This window comes from Benincasa hispida, chromosome 6 (genome assembly GCF_009727055.1).
Source record: "Benincasa hispida cultivar B227 chromosome 6, ASM972705v1, whole genome shotgun sequence".
Classification (NCBI taxonomy): Eukaryota; Viridiplantae; Streptophyta; class Magnoliopsida; order Cucurbitales; family Cucurbitaceae; genus Benincasa; species Benincasa hispida.
The window spans coordinates 54,658,432-54,677,110 of NC_052354.1; the positions used below are offsets into that span (position 1 = coordinate 54,658,432).

Sequence of the window (18,679 nt, forward strand, 5' to 3'; positions counted from 1 at the left end):
TCTAGTTTCAATCTTTAACATTTTGTTTTTATCAGTTTCTAATAATAAGCAGTTTGTTATCATAGGTTACCGTGTCCAGAAGAATATCATCACTTGAAAACCGATCTGATATTCTATTCCAGTATGTTCATGTTTATACCTTGTCTTTCTTCCTGCTTTTCATATATTTAACTCTTTACTATTGTGGACAGACTTCTTGATGCCTCCTTGAGTGCGTCTGCTTCTCCTGATTGTTCTTTGAAGATGGCATATCTTTTGTGTCAGGTCTATTTATCGTTCCCTTTTGCTAATTTTTGACTTCTACATCTTTCATTCATTCTAGTAGCTAATGCGTTTAGATCTGTTATTTCACAGGTCGCACTGACATGCATGGCCAAGCTAAGGGATGAAAGATATTCATGTCCTGGTGGTTTAAATGCTGATAGTGTCTCATGTCTTGATATTATCATGGTGAAGCAAATATCTAATGGGGCCTGTCACTCTATTTTACTAAAGCTCATCATGGCCATTCTTAGGAATGAATCATCAGAAGCTTTAAGGAGACGGTATGGTTATTAGTTATTACTGCTTTGACCGGTGTTGGCTTTGTGGCTTACTGGTTGGAATCTAATGTTAAGCTTTTACATCTGTCTACAGCCAATATGCTTTGCTTCTTAGCTACCTTCAGTATTGTCAGAATATGCTGCATCCAGATGTTCCGACAACGGTTCTGCAAGTTCTACTTCTAAATGAACAAGATGGAGATGATGTTGATTTACAAAAGGTTGTCAGCTTTGGTACAGAAACGCTTCTCAAACTTCCACTAGTTTCTTTTAAAATAATTGTTTCTTTGCTTTACAGATTGACAAGGACCAGGCGGAACTTGCTCATGCTAATTTTTCAATTTTACGTAAAGAGGCTCAATCTATCTTGGATGTGGTGGGTTTCTTCTTGTCCTTGAGATATGCAAACAACTAGGTCCTTATTGATCTGTATCATTGTTTTTTTGTTTTTTTTTTTTTTTTTGAGAAATATTTGTATAGTTGTTAATTGCTTACTGATTTAAAATAGTGCCCTTTGGTGTGTTGGTAGTCAGGCGTCTAAATTTGCTTACTGATTTTGGACTACGTAGCATTTTTCTAGTAGTGATCTTTGATGAATTAGAAACATCCGAAAATCGAGAACAACAAATGGGTCCACATACAATTGGGCCTCTATATATCTCTCTTCTCTCATATGTTTATAGTGTGAAACAGGTACAACAATTACAGTAGATCTAGAAAACTAAGAAGTCAGAAGTTTGTAGTTGAGTCTAAGGCAGCTTCAGAGAACGCTGCTCTAGAATACTAGATTGCAGGTTCTTATATATATATATATATATAACTAGATTCCAGGTTAAAAATGATAGAAAAATCCAAAATTTGATTGGCAAATTTCTGAGGCGTTTGAAATGAAACACAGAATATGTGCATTTGATATGAAGGAAAAAACGGAAAACTACGTAGTGGTAGTGCAACAATACCATATCCCTTGAACCATTCTTAACGGAAAACTATGTAGTGGTAGTGCAACAATACATATCCCTTGAACCATTCTTGATCTCTTGACTTAAGACGAAATACTACTGATATTGAGGTGTAACCTAGCTGAATACTCTGTTAGTTATTCCACTTATTGGAGTCATATATATATATATAAGCCTTTGCGAGTGAATAACCAGGATCATAGTCAATAGCATTCTATCATAATTCTGCATCTGTAATAGTGTGTTCTTTGTAGACGGCAGGAGGAGGTTTGACGTTTTGTAGGGATATGCCAATTTGTCTATTCCCTTTGCCGTTGGTACTTTTATTTGTATCGGGTTGCCGCGGTGTGTGGCTTGATAGGAATAGTAGAATTTTTTAGAAGGGTGGAGAGGTTTTTGGAGGAGGTGTTGGTAGGTGTGAGGTTTAATGCGCCTTTATGGGTATTCGTTGATCAAACTCATTGTAATTATCAATTTGGTGTTATTCTTTTGAATTGGAGTCTGTTCTTGATGTTAGTTGATGACTCCTTTTGTGGTCTTATGTTTTGTATACCAGTTTACATTCTTTCATTTTTCTCATTAAAAGCTTGGTCTCTTACCTGTATTTGTATATCTGTCTCTCTCTCTCTATATATATATAATGTATACATGTTTGTGAATAAGAGCCTTAAACTAATGGAATGTAAAGTTACAATAAATGAATACAAATGTGCTATTATAACTAAGATATTTACATCATTATACAATAATATGTATGCTGTAACGCATTAGCTTATATGGTAAACATGTTGATCTTGATGTGAAGATATCCTATTCATATTCCAGACGATGCTTTTCAAGCAACAAATGAGGAACATGATAGAAATGTTATAGAACTTGGCTTGTTATTATTTGATTTCCTTCAGTGTTCTATTCATGTAATTATGTTCAAGAGAATTCTTTAATGCTCTTTAATCTTTTGATATTAAATCTTCAGGTTCTCAAGGATGCAACTCAAGGCAGTGAACCAGGGAAGACTATATCACTCTACATTCTGGATGCATTAATCTGTAGAGATCATGACAGATTTTTCCTGAACCAACTTCAGAGCAGGGGATTTTTGAAGTCTTGTTTGATCAGCATAAGCAATGTTTCACTTCAGGTGGTTGTTTCCACTCTGCGGTCATATATTGAGATATTTATAGCTGATAACGGTCTAAGGACTTGCCATAAAAGATTAGATGTAATAAATTATAAAATGGGCTATAAAATGTGATAACTCAAATGGGAATCTTTTTGGAAGTTCATTTAATCTCCCTTTACCGTTTGTTGGTTTAACATGGCAAGCCCATTGGTAGGAAGTAATATTTACTATTTCTTTAGTTCTATGCCTTAAATCTTTATGGTTGTCTTTTATGATTTTGTAAAGCTATCTGACAAAATGATTAGGTTTTTCCTTAAAGAAGCTTGTTTAACCGCTCGTGTCACGGTTTTCGGTCCTCTTAAGTTTTCTTTCTTGTGGGTATACTGCAGATTTTGGATCTATTTAGAGTTGGTTTGTTTCTAAATGCATCTTTTGGGGGGATATATATAGATTCATCAGCATTGTTTATTTAAGAATAGCGGTTATTATTGATGCCTAATAAGGCTTGTTGAAATTTCACTTTAGGATGGTGCTCATTCTTTCGATTCTTTGCAACGAGCTTGCACTCTTGAGGCTGAACTTGGCTTACTGTCAAGAATTAGCCACAAGTATGGAAAATTTGGGGCCCAGCTTCTCTTTTCCACGGGCGCTTTGGAGCACCTTGCGTCATGCAGATTAGTCAATTTGCAGGTGATTAACGCACTATGTTGTTGGTTTTTTAAGAAGATTTTAGTTTAATGAAGTGCTGTACCAGGGAGGATTGAGGTGGATTGATATGAAGCCTCATAGAGATGTAGCAGGGAATATTAACAAGCGACAAAGTATCATAACACCAATTTTGAGACTGCTGTTTTCTTTGACGTCATTAGTTGACACGTCGGATTTTTTCGAGGTCAGCATACATTTGCTAAATTTTTTCCTTTCATCATTTTCTTCCCTTCTTGGTATGCATCTTTTCTAACGTCATTTTTCTTGAGGAGTATGCATTTTGTCTTGTTCTTTTTTCTTTTTGTAAACGTTTACTCTTTTTTTTCTTTAATTTTTTTTTTGTTCAATGGTGTGGGTTATTTATTATCCTCTTCTTGCTTTTATCCAATAATTTTTTGGTTAAATATATAATTTATGGTCACCTTGACAATGCTAACAAAAAAACTTAGTTGTTATATTTGAATAGAAAGAAATAGAAGCGTGTTTGGAGATTCAATTGTTTATAGTTCAGTTCAGTTTAGTTTAGTTTAGTTTATTTCTCTTTTTTTTTTCCCCTGCTTTTTCTTTTTCTTTCTTTCTTGTGTCCCTTGAACATTTCTTCCTTTTCATTATATCAATGTGGAGTTGTTTTATGTTTAATAAAGAATAAAAATGTAAAAAGAATGTTTGGAGATATGGAAAAGGGAAGCATGGGACTTCTATAAGTTGGTTTGGCACATTGGTTTTAATTGGACTTCCCTTCTATGAACGTTCTACTCTTGTTTTTGTCAATGTCAATTAGAAGACATTTTTAAAGGTCACTTGATTTTGGTGTGGATTATCCGTTATCCTCTTCTTGGTTTTATTCAATAATTTCTTTGACGAATATTCAAGTTTATTTTTATTTCAAAAAATGGGTTTAGCTTTAGACGTTGTCTTCTAACCTATTATTGTAGGTGAAAAATAAAATTGTTCGAGAAGTTGTAGATTTTATTAAAGGACACCAGCGACTGTTTGATCAAATACTTGGCGAGGATGTTTCTGAAGCTGATGATTTAACATTGGAGCAGATTAATCTTCTGGTTGGTTCGCTTGGCAAGGTAACAACATTAATTCTTTTGTGATATCTTTAATATTGGGCGTGATGTTGGGGCTAAGGATTGTATTCTTTTCTTTTTATTGTATTTTGTATTGGGTGTGACGTTTGCGTTAAGGATGTGTCAACCTAGTTGAGATATCTGAGTGCACTCCTGATCCTTTGTTCGCTTTTGGTTTGTTTCATATGGACTTTGTGTATCTTGAGATTTATTTTCTTTTCATTATATCAATGAAAAGTTCAGTTTCCATTTTTTTTTAAAAAAATCTTTAGTAAGAAAACATTGCTACATTGTATCTCTGGGCTAATTGACATTTCAAATCTTTTGTGCATTTCTTGTTGAATTGGTTGGCTCGTGTGAGAGTATATGATGTTTTAAAAGGAAAAAGACCATGAATTCGAATCAGAGGGAAAAAAGGCATCAAAGTTGAAAGAAATTTTAGTGTTAAAAGATATTTTGGTTCTTGACATTTCAAATCTTTTGTGCATTTCTAGTTCTTGAATTTTAGTTTGTACTTGACTTTCAAATATGTAACAATTTTGTAAAGATAGTCCTATTAGGGATGATCATTGGTCGGGCGGAATCTGTTTTTTTTTTTTTTTTTTTTTTAATGAAAACTGGCACTCAAACCGACCATGTCAGTTTTATTGGGAAAAAACTGTGCTTGCTGAATAGTGTAAGAAAACCGATCGGCCGACTGGTGTGTCGGGTCGGCCAGGTTTGGTTTAAACCGACCGTGCTGACTTTTTTTTTTTAAAAAAAAAAAAAAAAACTAAATGTGTGTTGAATTCTAATTGAGCCATGTTGCCACGGCGGGACATGTGCCATGTATTATTTGGATTTGGGATGGGATAAAAACAGTGGGTTGGGTTAACCACTAGGCCATGGAAATGCATTTCCCTTCTTTTCTCTCTCTCTCTCTCTCTCGGGTGGGCTCCACCACTTCAGCTGGGCTTACCAGTTACAATTGACATTGATGACTTGATGCAAATTAGAAAGAACAACTTATCAACCACATTAAAACACTATTTTTTCAAAATGTTATCTTTTTCCCCGTTTCAATGGTTTTCTAATTTTAAAATTAATAATTCATACAAAGTTCCAAATAAGTGATAAAATTAATAATTAACCATGTCCATTAATTGTCCGAATAAGTGATAAAATAATCCATACAAATTACAAAGTTCTAAGACAAGTTCCAACATAATTATACAAAATCTTTCATCTTGTCGATGTCTTTTTCTCCATCCATGACATGTCGGAATCCTATAAAATTAGAATTTAAAAAGAACAATTAAAAAAGTGAAGATTAAGAATGAAAAATTAATAAAATAAAATGACTATCTTCTTAAAGTTGAAACTTTAAATGTTCCCCAAAGTTCCAATACAAAAGCTAATCATAATTAACCAAAATTCATCCAAGTTCCAACATGATTATACAAAAATTTCCATCTAGTCGACGTATTTTTCTTCATCCATGACATGTCGGAATCTTATAAAATTAGAATTTGAAAAGAATAATTAAAAAAAACTAGAATTAAGAATGAATAATTAAAAGAATAAAACGAATACCTTCTTGAAATTGAAACTTTAAATGTTCTGCAAAGTTCCAATACAAAAGCTAATCAAAATTATCCAACATTCATCCAAGTTCGAACGTAATTATACAAAATCTTCCATCTTGTCAATGTCTTTTTCTCCATCCATGACAGCTTGGAATCTTATAAACTTAGAATTTAAAAAGAAAAATTAAAATATTAGAATTAAAAACAAAGAACTAAAAAAATAAAACTAATACCTTCTTCAAACTTTAAATATTCTTCAAGGTATTGATTCTGAAGATCAAGATTGATTGGGTCTGAATTTAACCAATTCTGAGTGCATATAAGGTCCTCTACCATTCTTGGAGCCAATGAACAACCAATTGGATTAGCCACTCGTCCTCCAGTACTAAAAGCTAACTCATATCTATAGTAGACTATGGAATCGCCCAAAACATCTCTACTAATACGACTAAGAACCGGAAACCGATGCTCATTCTGCTTCTACCAACGAAGTATGTCAAAACTATCACCAAGTGAAACAATGTTTTCCAACAAGTACACATCAAGCTATGACTCTTGATCAAAAGTTGTAGTCTCAGCAGTTCGAAACTCATCTATATAATAATAATCTGAATCCACTTGCATTTGCACTTCTTTATCTTCCACATCCATAATGGTGTCTAAACGACTACGAACATGAGGATCATTAGTGGGTTCACACACACTCTGACTATAACTCGCACTTACACTTGCACTAGCACTAGCATTCCTATGTCCGTTGTTGTATTCTTCGGAAAGACGTCTTAAAACATTCTCCACCATTCTCATCTTATTCTTAGTAATTTTTGGCCCAAAAAGGTTATTCCAACAATATGTTAGGCACCTCATCTTATAACGAGGATCCAACGCCACAACAATGCACAATAGTATATTGTTCTTCCTCTCATCATTCCCCCAATACTTATCAAATTTAGCTTTCATATTATTAGCCATATTAGAAAGCATTTTGTTTCCACAATTAGCACTCGATTGCAATTCTAAATTCTTCATACTCATGGAAAGCCAAATTTGAAGTTGTATACAAAGATCCCGAAATTTTCAATGTCACAGTATAAATCACTTTAAAAAATCTAATCAACACTAGTAGTCAACCATTCATGTTTAGTGGGTGGTGAATCGTTCCAATAAGCATCATCATCATCCTCTAGTCTATCAAAAGCTCTTGCAAACTTTGTAGCTGCCTCAAGCATCATATAAGTAGAGTTTCATCTAGTGGAAACGTCAAGACACACGACACAATTATAAGATATCTTTTCATTTTCAGCACACTTCTTAAATTTCATTATACATGCCGAGGAAGATCTCACATATCTAGCAACATTTCAAATTCTATCAATGCTTTCATTATGTTCCTTACAAGCATCACATACAATAAGATTTAATATGTGTGCAAAACATCTAACATGCAAGTATTCACCATTACACAATCAACTCCTTATTGAATCTTCTAATAAAAAAGGCAACAACAGTATCATTCTAACTAGCATTATCAACAGCTAATGTCATGACCTTTTCAATCCCTCAATCTTTCAAATTCTTTTCAATAGTCCTACCAATGGTGTCCCTTTTATGATTCTTGTTGAAATTAGGGTTTTTTACTCTAGGGGCATTTTTGTCTTTATACGTGTACCCTAGGGTTTCCCTTTTTCTATTTAAACTGGCAGCCACTGTGTATTCTGTGTATCAGTCTTCTAATAAGAATCCTTTTATTCCGTGGTTTTTTCTCCCTGATTAGGGTTTTCCACGTAAAATCTTGGTGTGCTATTTTTCTTTCTCTACTCTGTTTTTCATCAATTCTCAATAACATTGAAGCTAAGAATTCGTTTGTGTAACTTCCAATCACAATCAACAAAATGTGCAGTCAATATCATATAGTTCATGTTCTGTGCTGAAGTCCAACAATCAGTATTGAGGCAAACTGTATATTTCATCTTCACAAACGTGTCTTTTAATTTTAGTTTTTCATTTGCATACATCTTCAGAATATCCCTAGCCATGGTATATCGAGATGGAATGACAAACTTAGTCTCTTGGGAACATGTTAATTTACGGACAAACTTCTTAAAACTAAAACCTTTGCTCTCTACAAACTTAAAAGGCAATTCATCTACGATTAACATTTCAGCCAATGCTTCACGACAACTCTATAAACTAAATGATTCACTTACAATTTGTGAAGGCCCATCCCCAACAACATCTTCTTTAGGTTTGAAAGCTAAAGTTTTTTGAGATGAATCTCTCTTTCTTTGGTAAGGGTATTTCTTACAACTATTTAAGTGATTTTTCATTGTCCCAATACCATTACGCTTTGAATGACATGCATAAGTAGTTCCACAATATTCACAACTAGCGTAAGTGTCATTAGGATCACCTTTCAACTTCTCAAAATGTTCCCAAACTATGGATGTTTTCACATTCTTGCACTTTTTTGCTGGTTTCTCACTAACGTCCTCTTCAAGATTGATGGTTTTCTCACTAACGTCCTCTTCAAGATTGATGGTATCATCTATCTTCTTCGTCTTAGTCGTATCCTTTTCTTTTTCCATATTTATCCCACAATACAAAAAATTCATAACATTATTTTTTTCCAACTATCCAAACAACATTTGGCACCATAACCACAAAGTATAACTGCAAAAACCTATCAAAAAAAATATATAAAGTTTAAACTTGTTCACGATCCAAACAAAAATTGGAACCATGACCACAAAATATAACAGAAAAAACTGAAAAATATATAATATATTATTTTAAATATTAAAAAAACGTAAGGAACCCTATTTTCAGCACAAAAAGAACTATAAACAATGGATGAAAAAACTGATCCGCAAAGATTAAAATACATCTAATATTCATTATTGAGCACAAAAAAGAACTATATACGTTATAGAATAGATGTAAAAAAAGATTTTACAAAAAAAATGAACGACAATGGCGAACAATGTGAACTAAACGACCGGTAGGGACTGGGCGAATGTGAATTAAACGACTCAGTGGGTGTGGGTGTCCGAGTTTCGACGATCGAGCGGCAAGTAGAAAGTCAGAAACGATGATCACTCCTAACTTCGAGGCTCGAGCGGCAAGAAGAAACGAAGAACGGAATTGGGATGTGAGAACGAGAGGAGAGGGAGAGGAGAGAGACGTAGGTTGCGGGAGAGGAGACCGGAGGCAGAGAATGAGAGTTTGGCACTATTCGGTGATGAGGCGTGTTGAAGAAGATGAAGAAATTTCAAAATGGACTGTTGAACTTCCTTCACTTTAACCTAGGGCAACGACAAATGATAAAGTGACATGGGTGGTGTTAGGTGTGGCTAGTGTGCTGAAGAAGCCAAAAATAGGGTTTCTTACCATTCTTTAATATTTAAAATAATATATTACATTTTAATTATAAATCTTACATTTGCTTAATAATAAAATATATAAATATATATGTTTTATTAATTGTATTAGGGGTCCGTCGGGTTCGGTCGAGCAATGGTATTTTTTGAACCGCCCGACCGGCTGGTCGGTTTTGAAAATAGAAAACCGACTGTCGACCGAATTGACTATTAAACCAGCTGCCTGATGTCAGTACTGCTGGTTTCAGTCGTTCGGATCGGTTTTTTCTGATTTCTCTGCCCACCCCTAAGTCCCATCAAATGAAATATTATTAAGATTAAATGAAATTTCTTACCTACTTTCAAATTTGTTTGTGGTTCTAGAAGAAAGCTTTGGTTGGCTATTGTGCAGAGATTCTTTTGGACTCTTTGGGATGCTCGAAATTATCGACACTTCAAAGATATCTCTTACTTTTAACAGATTTTTTTGAATCCGTGCTTTCTCATGCTTTCAACTGGTGTAATTCTGAGTCTCCTCTAAATTCTTATAGTTTATCTTTTTTTCTCTCCTATTCATTCGTCATTAAAATGTTTTAGTTTCCAAAGAATGAAATTTCTTACATGTACTTTATGCAGATAGATAAATTGTGAGGGGTGAAATTTGTTTTAAACTATACACACAAAGTCGTTACATAATAAAATTGACAATTAGTTTTGAGATTTTTCTTAGTTGGGATTAAATTGTTACTATTTGGAAGTATAGGAACCACGATGTTATATGCCAAAGTTCAAGAAGTTATTACACATTCAAAAGTATAAGAACGAAATTATTATTTTTATGCAAGTTCAAGGAGCTAAAATGTGTGTCTGTGTTTTATTTTTATTTATTTTTTTTTTTTTAAACTCAAAATGGAACAAATATTAGAATATAGAGACAAAAATAAAATTTAAACCTAATTTTTATATAGAAGAAATATAGCTATATAATTGAACATATTAAAAAATTATTTCTTATCTTTTTCGATATTTTATGAAATTGTTTTTTATTAAAAAAAAAACCTTATTAGAATTTAATTTTTTTAAAAAACAAATAATTGGTTAATTATATAAACTTTTGAAAAGAAAGCATTTTAGAAGGTGAGAGACAGGAGGAAGTCTATGCCCTAGGGTAAATCCTTGGGTGATCGTTAACTCTGAAGTCCTAATCATTATTAACCCTAATGCTGGCGACAACCATTGTCCTTGGCAAATTTCCTAAGGGTTTTCGGTTGAAGTGATTCCTATTTGAAGCCACATTTTAGTTTGCTGGATATTCTATGTTCGATGAGTTGATTTTTGCATCCGTTTCACCTATTAATTTGAGTTTGTCTGATCATCCTTGACCATGATTCTTTTTTGTTATGTGTGAATTCGTAGTTCGCCATACGTTCGGACTTTTGGATTATGATTTTGCACTGGAGCAACTAAGTGTTAATCACTACCACTCTTGCAAAGGATTTCAGTAGTGGAGTTGAAGGATCAAAATGCTTATACAAGGCAATTACAACTTATCAGATAGAAGTCATACCGGGAGCAGTAGTACAATAAAATAAGATTCCACTGAAATAAACAAATAATAAAAATATGTTTAATACATGAATATGTGGACAGATTCATACATAGTAGGAATGTTTGTTTGTCGGTTGGTGTCAGTTTTGATGGGAAAACTAACCAAACAGAAACCGATGATTTTTGGGGTAATCTGCTGCTGACTGACAGGTAAGTTCAGTTGGTTTTTTCTTTTTATTTTTAAACAGAAATACGCTTTTGGAGAGGAGAGAAGGCAGAGGCGTCATATGGAGAGGGAAGTTGAAACTTGCATAGGCGAGAGAGGAGAAATGGAGACACGTTCACATGGGGGCTTTAGGTCTCAAATTGAAGATGAAAACTAGAGAGGGTCCAAACATCTTTTTTTTATAAAAAAAAATCAATTTTAAATTTGAACTTTTTACCATTGGTCAATCGGTTTTCTGTAGCCTTGGTGGACTGACTAACCTATGTTCAGTTTCTCCAAAAACCAAAACCAAAACCAAAACCGACTCTGACCCACTGACGTTGGTTTTGGTCGGTCGAGTCGGTTTTCAGTTCAAATGTGTTTACCCCTAATACTAATACTTGGTGGTTGATGAGGTGGATGGTTGATGGTACTTTGTTGTCTTTTAAAAAGGATCATAACAACATTTGTAGATCAGTAAACTTTCACTGGCCAAAGTTGTCTAACTACTTGGGGGAATATAATGCCTTATAATGTCCAAAAATAACCGTGAAAATCAAGTTTTAGCCTGATTTTTATGATATTTTTATCGCATTATTATTATTTTTTTGAAACATGATATTTTATCTTAATTACATTTTCCCCTTCTTTCATTAGATTGAATTTTGATGTATCATTTGTTTGTTTTTCTTTTCTGGGTGAAGGTTTGGCCATATGAGGAGACTGATGAATATGGTTTTGTTCAAAGTCTCTTCCAATTGATGCATTCACTTTTCTCTCTTGAAATGAATTCTCTTTCTTCTGGCCCAGGAGTTAAATTGCTTAAGGTTGGTGCTTTTTTTTCCAGGAAAATTAAACTTTACAGGTGAAATCTCTTTAAACTAAGTTCCTCAGTAACCAGCCTTTTAATAGTTTTTTATTTATTTATTTTTTTTTCAGAACAGGAGAAGTTCAGAACTTTACTCCATTGAGCTGAACTACAGTTTGATCTCTTATTTATATTTTCTAGTTACAAGGAAATCTCTAAGATTGCAGGTACTTCGTTTTCAGTGTTCTCATGCAAAAATGACTGACAAATTTAAATATGACCACCGGGATTTAATCTTTGGAATTTGACTTTCTGATGTTATTCGTTCAGATCTCTAGTGCTTCCTCTGGCCACAACTCTCCTGTTAGGTCTCAGCGGCCTTCTTTGGATTTGCTCGGGACACTCCTTAATTCTATGACTTCTACTCTCGAAAGAGCAGCTGAAGAAAGATCATTGCTATTAAATAAGGTGCTTCCATGCAAGAGCAAACATCTTGCTACATTGTATTTTCCCCTTCCTAGTTATATATGGGTCAAGCATCTTTATCATGGTTTGAAATTTTGCAGATTCAAGACATAAATGAGCTGCCGAGACAGGATGTAGAGGAAATTATTGTACTGTGTATTGGCAAATATTTTGCTTCATTATCCGATAACATCCAGAGAAGGTGCCTTTCTTCAGATCATTTTTCTTAGTCAGTGTTTTAAAGTGTTTCATTTTTTCTATTGTGACGAGACAAGGGATTTCTCCTTTGTCCTTTGATGGCTAAGTATTGTTCCTGTTTGAAAGGTGTCCTACATAAGTGTTTTAGTGGGCACATGACTCTGTTATCCATTCATGTTATATGAGAGTCAAATTGTAGTCAGCTTTCCTCTTTTTGTTTCACTCCTCTTGGAGTTTGTGTTTTTGAGTATTAGTCTCTTTCATCATTTCAATAAAAAGATTTGTCTCTTGTTAAAGAAAAAAGGCTTGCTGTTGTATCATTCCTAAAGGCTTCATCTTGTTTTGCAGGAGATATGTAGCCATGATTGAAATGTGCAAGGTTGTTGGAAATAAAAATCAGATGATTACATTATTACTTCCTCTTGCTGAATATGTCTTAAATATCATGCTTATCCATTTCCAAGATAGGTGAGTTATAAGATATATTTATCTTCCAGGATAATGTGATATTGCACTTACTATTGCTGACATGTTATAAAATATTAACATAGCCGGTTTATGGCATTTCTACTTCCTCTAGGAGGCCACTACTTACATGTGATGTATTATTTTAAAAAAGATACCTATTATCAAGACATGATTGTATCATTTTCAGTTGGAATTATGCATACTAGAGTAAACAAGAAGCAGATCTTGTCACATTGTCAGTAACTTTTTCTTTTCTTTCTTTTGGCTTTGCAGTACCATTATTCCTGATGGGAATGCGAATATTAAAGCAATTTCATATCATGCTGAGTCTGACTCAGCGCAGGAAATAACTTCATTATGTGGCAAATTGATTCCTATCTTAGAAAGGCTTGAGCTGCTAAGTGAGGTATGCTTCTATTTATGACTGACTCCTTTGCTAATTGCAATTAGTTGCCGTGCTTAAACAACACAAACCACCCATATTGTTACTGGACACTATAAATTGTATATCCTTCGGTCTAAATGTGAAGGTTTAATATTCAAGTGGTAGTGATCAATTTTTTTTTCCAATAGTCAGAGGTATGGGGCTTGGGTCCATGCATTATATTACACTTCCGCTAGTCTGAATAGTTTTTCACCAAGAGACTTGAACTCACGGGCTTGGAGAGAATTTCTTAATGCGTGGTTATTCTTATCTTCCTTTGGGTTAATTGCCCCTCAGTTTAACTTATCTCTTAAACTCAGAATATTTAGAGTTCAGATGCTCAACCTGATCCAATGTTCATAAATTATGTAAATGATATCATTTAAAAAATATCTGAATTCATAACATGCATGCACCTTTGGTCAAATTGACAATTATATGGTTGTTTTCATCAAATTGGACTAGTAATTAAAGACAACTGTGAATCAAGATTTTTTTGAGGTATTCTATTCAGATTTATGGTGGCCATCTACTTAAAATCTTAAATATCTTAAAACAATTTATTGACACCACACTCTATAGGGTTAGATTATTACTATGTTAAATCACCAATGAACCCAAAAGCTTATGCTCATGGGTTATGGTGGATTTAATTATATCAATATTTCAACATTTCCCTTCACTTGTGGGATTGACAGTTTGTAGAATGCCCACCAAGTAGAACTCAATATTAATTAATTAAATTAGAGAGGAAATAACATTACTAGGATCTAACACGAAATTTAGTGAAGGAAAATATTGATGGGTTATGGTAAATTTAGTCTTTTATCAATACCTTTTAACATTCTCCCACACTTGTGTGCTTGAAAATTTGGAGAAGATACAGTAAGTGGAAATCAATTTTTAATTGGAGAGGAAATGACATTATGTCATTACGAAGTTGGAACAATAGGACCTCCTACTCATATACCTTGTTAAACCATTAAGCCAAAAAGCTTAAATTGATGGATTATTATGGAAAATTTGATCTTGTATCAATACTTTTAACATATGATTGTTAAAAATGCACATAAGTTAGTTGTGACATATCCATAGTTACCAAGAAGATATAATTGCAAGTCGACCATCCTTCCAATTTATTTAATACTTAGCGACAGTTTGTGGTGGTTGAAATTCGTCCTATAGCTTTATAATTGTTTTCAGTTCTAACCCCTTTGCATGTCTGAAATGGAATATAATGTTTTCTTTTCCTTCTCTTTGTTGGTTGTGTTCCAGAATAAAGTAGGACATAATCTGAAGGTGTTTCGCAGATTAGTGACTTCACTGAAGGAGCTGGCCATTCAAAAGTTAGCTCTATGAGGGGCTGTATGATATGCTACCATCCTGTACCAAGCACTGGTTAATGTTCATGTTAATGATCTGATTCGTTCTAAAATATGAAATTATTCTGTTCCTTCCTGTATAAGCTTACTCTTTTTGTCAATATTTAAGTTTATAGGCATAATCATACAAATGACTTTAGTGCAAATGATTATTTTCCATCAGAACAATTATGTTTCATTCTCTTGGATCCCACAAATTATACATATTTTGATTTTATTATTTTCATCGGAGGGTTTAAATAACATATAGTAAATGACAACACCACATTGCTCCCAATATCGTGGCGAAGAGACCGCAGTCAAGTTTCATCTACTGCTTGCTTAATATGGAGGGATAGGATCTTTGTACGACTTCATCAGATTTAGATCTGAAGACAGGGTTCAGGTTGAACCACTCCAAAGGCAAATCCATGGGCATTGGTGCAACTTGAGGTCACCTTATGTCCACTGTTTACAGATTGAAGCTGAATCGACTTCAACAATATACCAGTGCAGGCAACAGACCTACTGCAATTGAGATTGATAGCCACATTGCTCAGTGATGTTCCAAAAAGGTTTTTTATGGATACGTTGGCTATATGAACACCTGTTTGCTGTCAAAATGTCAAATTTTCTCAGCACTATATGCTGAAAAATTAAAATGACTATGGCAAAGAAGTTCAGTTTCTCTTACCTTTTCCTTGCAAAGTCCTTCTACCTTACCATAGTTTTGGTCTATAATTAAGGGGTTATTGACTGATTCAAAATGGAGATTCTCAAATGTGACCCTTTGAATTTTACCCCTACCAACCTTTTGGAAGTGTCAGTAGAAGCTTTACAGTTTATTTTTATTGAGGTATAAATTATTTAGAATTTCCATTAACCTGCCAAGTCTTTATCCGAGCTCCATTGGTAGTCCCTTTGAAGTAGATATTACTCACGCTAATATCCTCCACTTGTACAAATTGCCACTTCTACCCAAGCTTCCAATGCTATTATTCGACAACATATGAAATGAGATATTGGGTTATAATTTCTCCATGTTTTTTTTTGCTCTAAAGGTGATTTTATAGAGTTTATCTGAATAGGGAGCCTACCTTATTCCATGACCAGGTCCACATTTAATATGTGAGATATTCACATGGGAGGTGTAATCTCCTATAGATACACAATCATCACCTGTTCTTTCACAATTGTATATTAATCGTCTCAACTAAAAGTGATGGTACTTGTTATTCTTAGTAAAATTGATGTTTAAGAAAATGATTCCCATAGGATTACCTGTTCCTATGGTCGTGTTCCTTATAATAACATTGTGTGAGGAATGAATGTGAATCCCATCAGTGTTTGGACTTCTTTCAGGAGCTGTGATTACCAAGTTCTTAATCTCGGTTCTTATGCACCCCATTAATAGTATATGTGCTTGTGGACTGTTAATAAAGTGAATGTTGCTCAGGTTGGTGTCGTTGCAAGAAATGATCTTCATTGCCTGCAGTAATGGTTCAAGATTCTCTCAGGTAAGTTCATATATTTGATTGAGGTTTGTATGAAGAAATCATCTTTCTAGTATTATAAAATTTCTTTGTGCAGGATTCTTACAGTAGGTGCTATTGAAGTGCAACCCTCCTGACAAAAGTAGAAGAAACATCAGATACTGGTTTAATTTGCATTTGAAAATGTCTGATCTGATTCACTCTTACCAAGTTTGGGTGATCCCTGCATGATTGGTTCCACCAGTCTGTACCTCGTCCATTGATCTTGCCGATGCCAGAGCCAGTGATACTGAGTTTGCTTATCCCTTCAAAAGCTAGCCACCGACTCTTGTTGATTCCGGCCCATTCATCTGGCGATCTTGGTGCCAGAATCACTCCATTTATCTGTGACAATTTGCATCTACCTGAAGACAGGTAGTATTATAGAAAAGATTTTAAAGGGAAAACCCCTGCTTTTTCTTTACCATGAAAGTGATGCTCTTTGCTCTGCAAGGACCACTCAAAAGAATTGGTTTTACCATAATTGTTTGCCTCTTCGTAATTACCACTGTAGAACTTTCAGTTTTAGAATTACATGCTGCCTTCCATGCTTTTAAAATTGCCTGTCAAAACATGTGTTATATTTCAGGTTGGTTAGGGAAATATTAGGAATATTATTAGGATCTTAGGACACATTTTTCCTTGGCTAACGATTTTATTAGAAGGGTGAAGGGAATCAGGGCAGGCAGAATTTAATGGTAGTTTTACACCACAATACTGGTGTAAGAACTAATCACTTCACCCTTCACCCTCCCAGCTCTTTCAGTTGAAGGGACTGTTATTAACAAATCCCATACAAAACTACAAATCCAGAGGTCTAAGATTTTACTTGAGAACTATCTGTGTTGCTTCCTCCCACAGCTCCATATCTCATGACATTAAAGATGGCCTCTTCTGGAAATTCTTTCGTGAACATTATTGTGTAAACCAACCCAAAAATCGTCAGGGGAATGGCAAAGACACCCTGCAATGAAAAATCAGTAACATTGTTGTGGATACTCTTTTTCATGTCAAAGAGATTGAAAATTTTGCAGGGTGATACGATGGTGGTTGGTGGAGAAAAAAATTAGAGGAACCTCGAGTTAGATGTTAGGTTTTCTGAAAGGGTGATGAAGATCTAAATCTTATTTGTTTCTCTACTTTTGTTTGGAATTGCAGTTACAGAGAGAAGAAAACGTGAAATTAATCAGTTCTTGAAGCCTCTTCCATGCTGTTTGAGCTTGATAATAAAAAGACTATTTGTGAAGGATAGTAACAGTAAAAGTTACTTTGTGTTTAAGGTTACTTGCATTGAATAGGGCAGAAAAAATCTTTCAACTTCTAACATCATATCAGTATGTAAAATGCTGATGGAAACATTGAGGTTTTAATTTTACGGAAATTTTGATGTTGATGGATATTTCTACAAAATTTATAAAAAACAAAAAATTTAAAGAATAAATTTAAATTAGTAAATAAATATTTAATGACTTTTAAATAAGTTAACATGTCTATTGTTTGTTTGTATTAGTGACATTTTGTTTATTTTTTGTTTCGTGAAATTTTCAATGATGTGTTGCAAATGTCATTCACTTTTTAATGATGATATCGAACTCATAAAAACGAAGAAATATTGATGAAAATATAGACATGTTAGACGGAAATTTAATAATATGCATATAATTAACATGAGCATCTATTTGTAAAATTTGATTTTGATTGTAAGAAATGGTGTTTGTTAAGGACACTCTTAAATTTTAACTTTGACACTACAAATTTGGGGGAAAAGGAAATAGAAAAAGCCTTTTATGCATTTTCAAGAGTTTTTTTATAAAGAAAATTAGTGATATTATAAAATTTATTGACAAAAATAGGGTTGGATTAAAATGACAAAAATAGGATTGTAAAATCGTGGACGGGTCCATGAGTGTCGGCTATCATGTACCTAGTCCATGATTTAAGGTTAAATCGTGGATGGGGTCCACGATTTTCTAACCACATGTCAAGTAAAGATTTAAGATTAAATCATGAATGAGGTTTGATCATTTTGGAATGGATATTAATGTTTGACCATTTAAAAGAATAAAAAGAAATAAATCCAAGGGATATTAATGTTTGACCATTAAAGATTAGGAATTTTTTTGTTATAAAATTTGAAAATATTGATTTCCATATTATATTACTGATGACATTATATATGCCAATTAAATTTAAAATCTATTTATGAGATTTTTTTTTTTTTTTTTGTCAATATCTATTTGTGCATTGTTTTAGAAAATTCATGAATTATGAATTAAAAACAAATATTACATTTGACTCGAATTTAATTTTAAGATTTTTTTAAAAATAATATTATTTT

At 33.6% G+C, this 18,679-nt stretch overlaps 1 protein-coding gene and 1 pseudogene across 2 annotated transcripts in view; one reads left to right on the forward strand and one right to left on the reverse strand.

Annotated features, from left to right (window-relative positions):
- Window positions 1–14,992, forward strand: part of LOC120079644 (nuclear pore complex protein NUP205) — a 75,201-nt gene extending 60,209 nt beyond the window's left edge. Inside the window, exons 30-45 of one of the 2 annotated variants that reach the window (XM_039033912.1) lie at window positions 66–121; window positions 192–264; window positions 355–545; window positions 637–763; window positions 841–918; window positions 2,481–2,648; window positions 3,153–3,317; window positions 3,382–3,519; window positions 4,271–4,414; window positions 11,790–11,912; window positions 12,025–12,120; window positions 12,224–12,361; window positions 12,460–12,560; window positions 12,905–13,024; window positions 13,298–13,430; window positions 14,724–14,992. In XM_039033912.1, the coding sequence (XP_038889840.1) occupies window positions 66–121; window positions 192–264; window positions 355–545; window positions 637–763; window positions 841–918; window positions 2,481–2,648; window positions 3,153–3,317; window positions 3,382–3,519; window positions 4,271–4,414; window positions 11,790–11,912; window positions 12,025–12,120; window positions 12,224–12,361; window positions 12,460–12,560; window positions 12,905–13,024; window positions 13,298–13,430; window positions 14,724–14,807 (1,935 nt within the window). In that variant the 3' untranslated portion in view covers window positions 14,808–14,992. The remainder of the gene's footprint in view (window positions 1–65; window positions 122–191; window positions 265–354; window positions 546–636; window positions 764–840; window positions 919–2,480; window positions 2,649–3,152; window positions 3,318–3,381; window positions 3,520–4,270; window positions 4,415–11,789; window positions 11,913–12,024; window positions 12,121–12,223; window positions 12,362–12,459; window positions 12,561–12,904; window positions 13,025–13,297; window positions 13,431–14,723) is intronic. The other variant, XM_039033913.1, reaches the window with a different exon arrangement.
- Window positions 14,993–15,155: 163 nt separating this feature from the next.
- Window positions 15,156–17,636, reverse strand: LOC120079645 (annotated as a pseudogene).
- Between the last annotated feature and the right edge of the window lie 1,043 nt (window positions 17,637–18,679).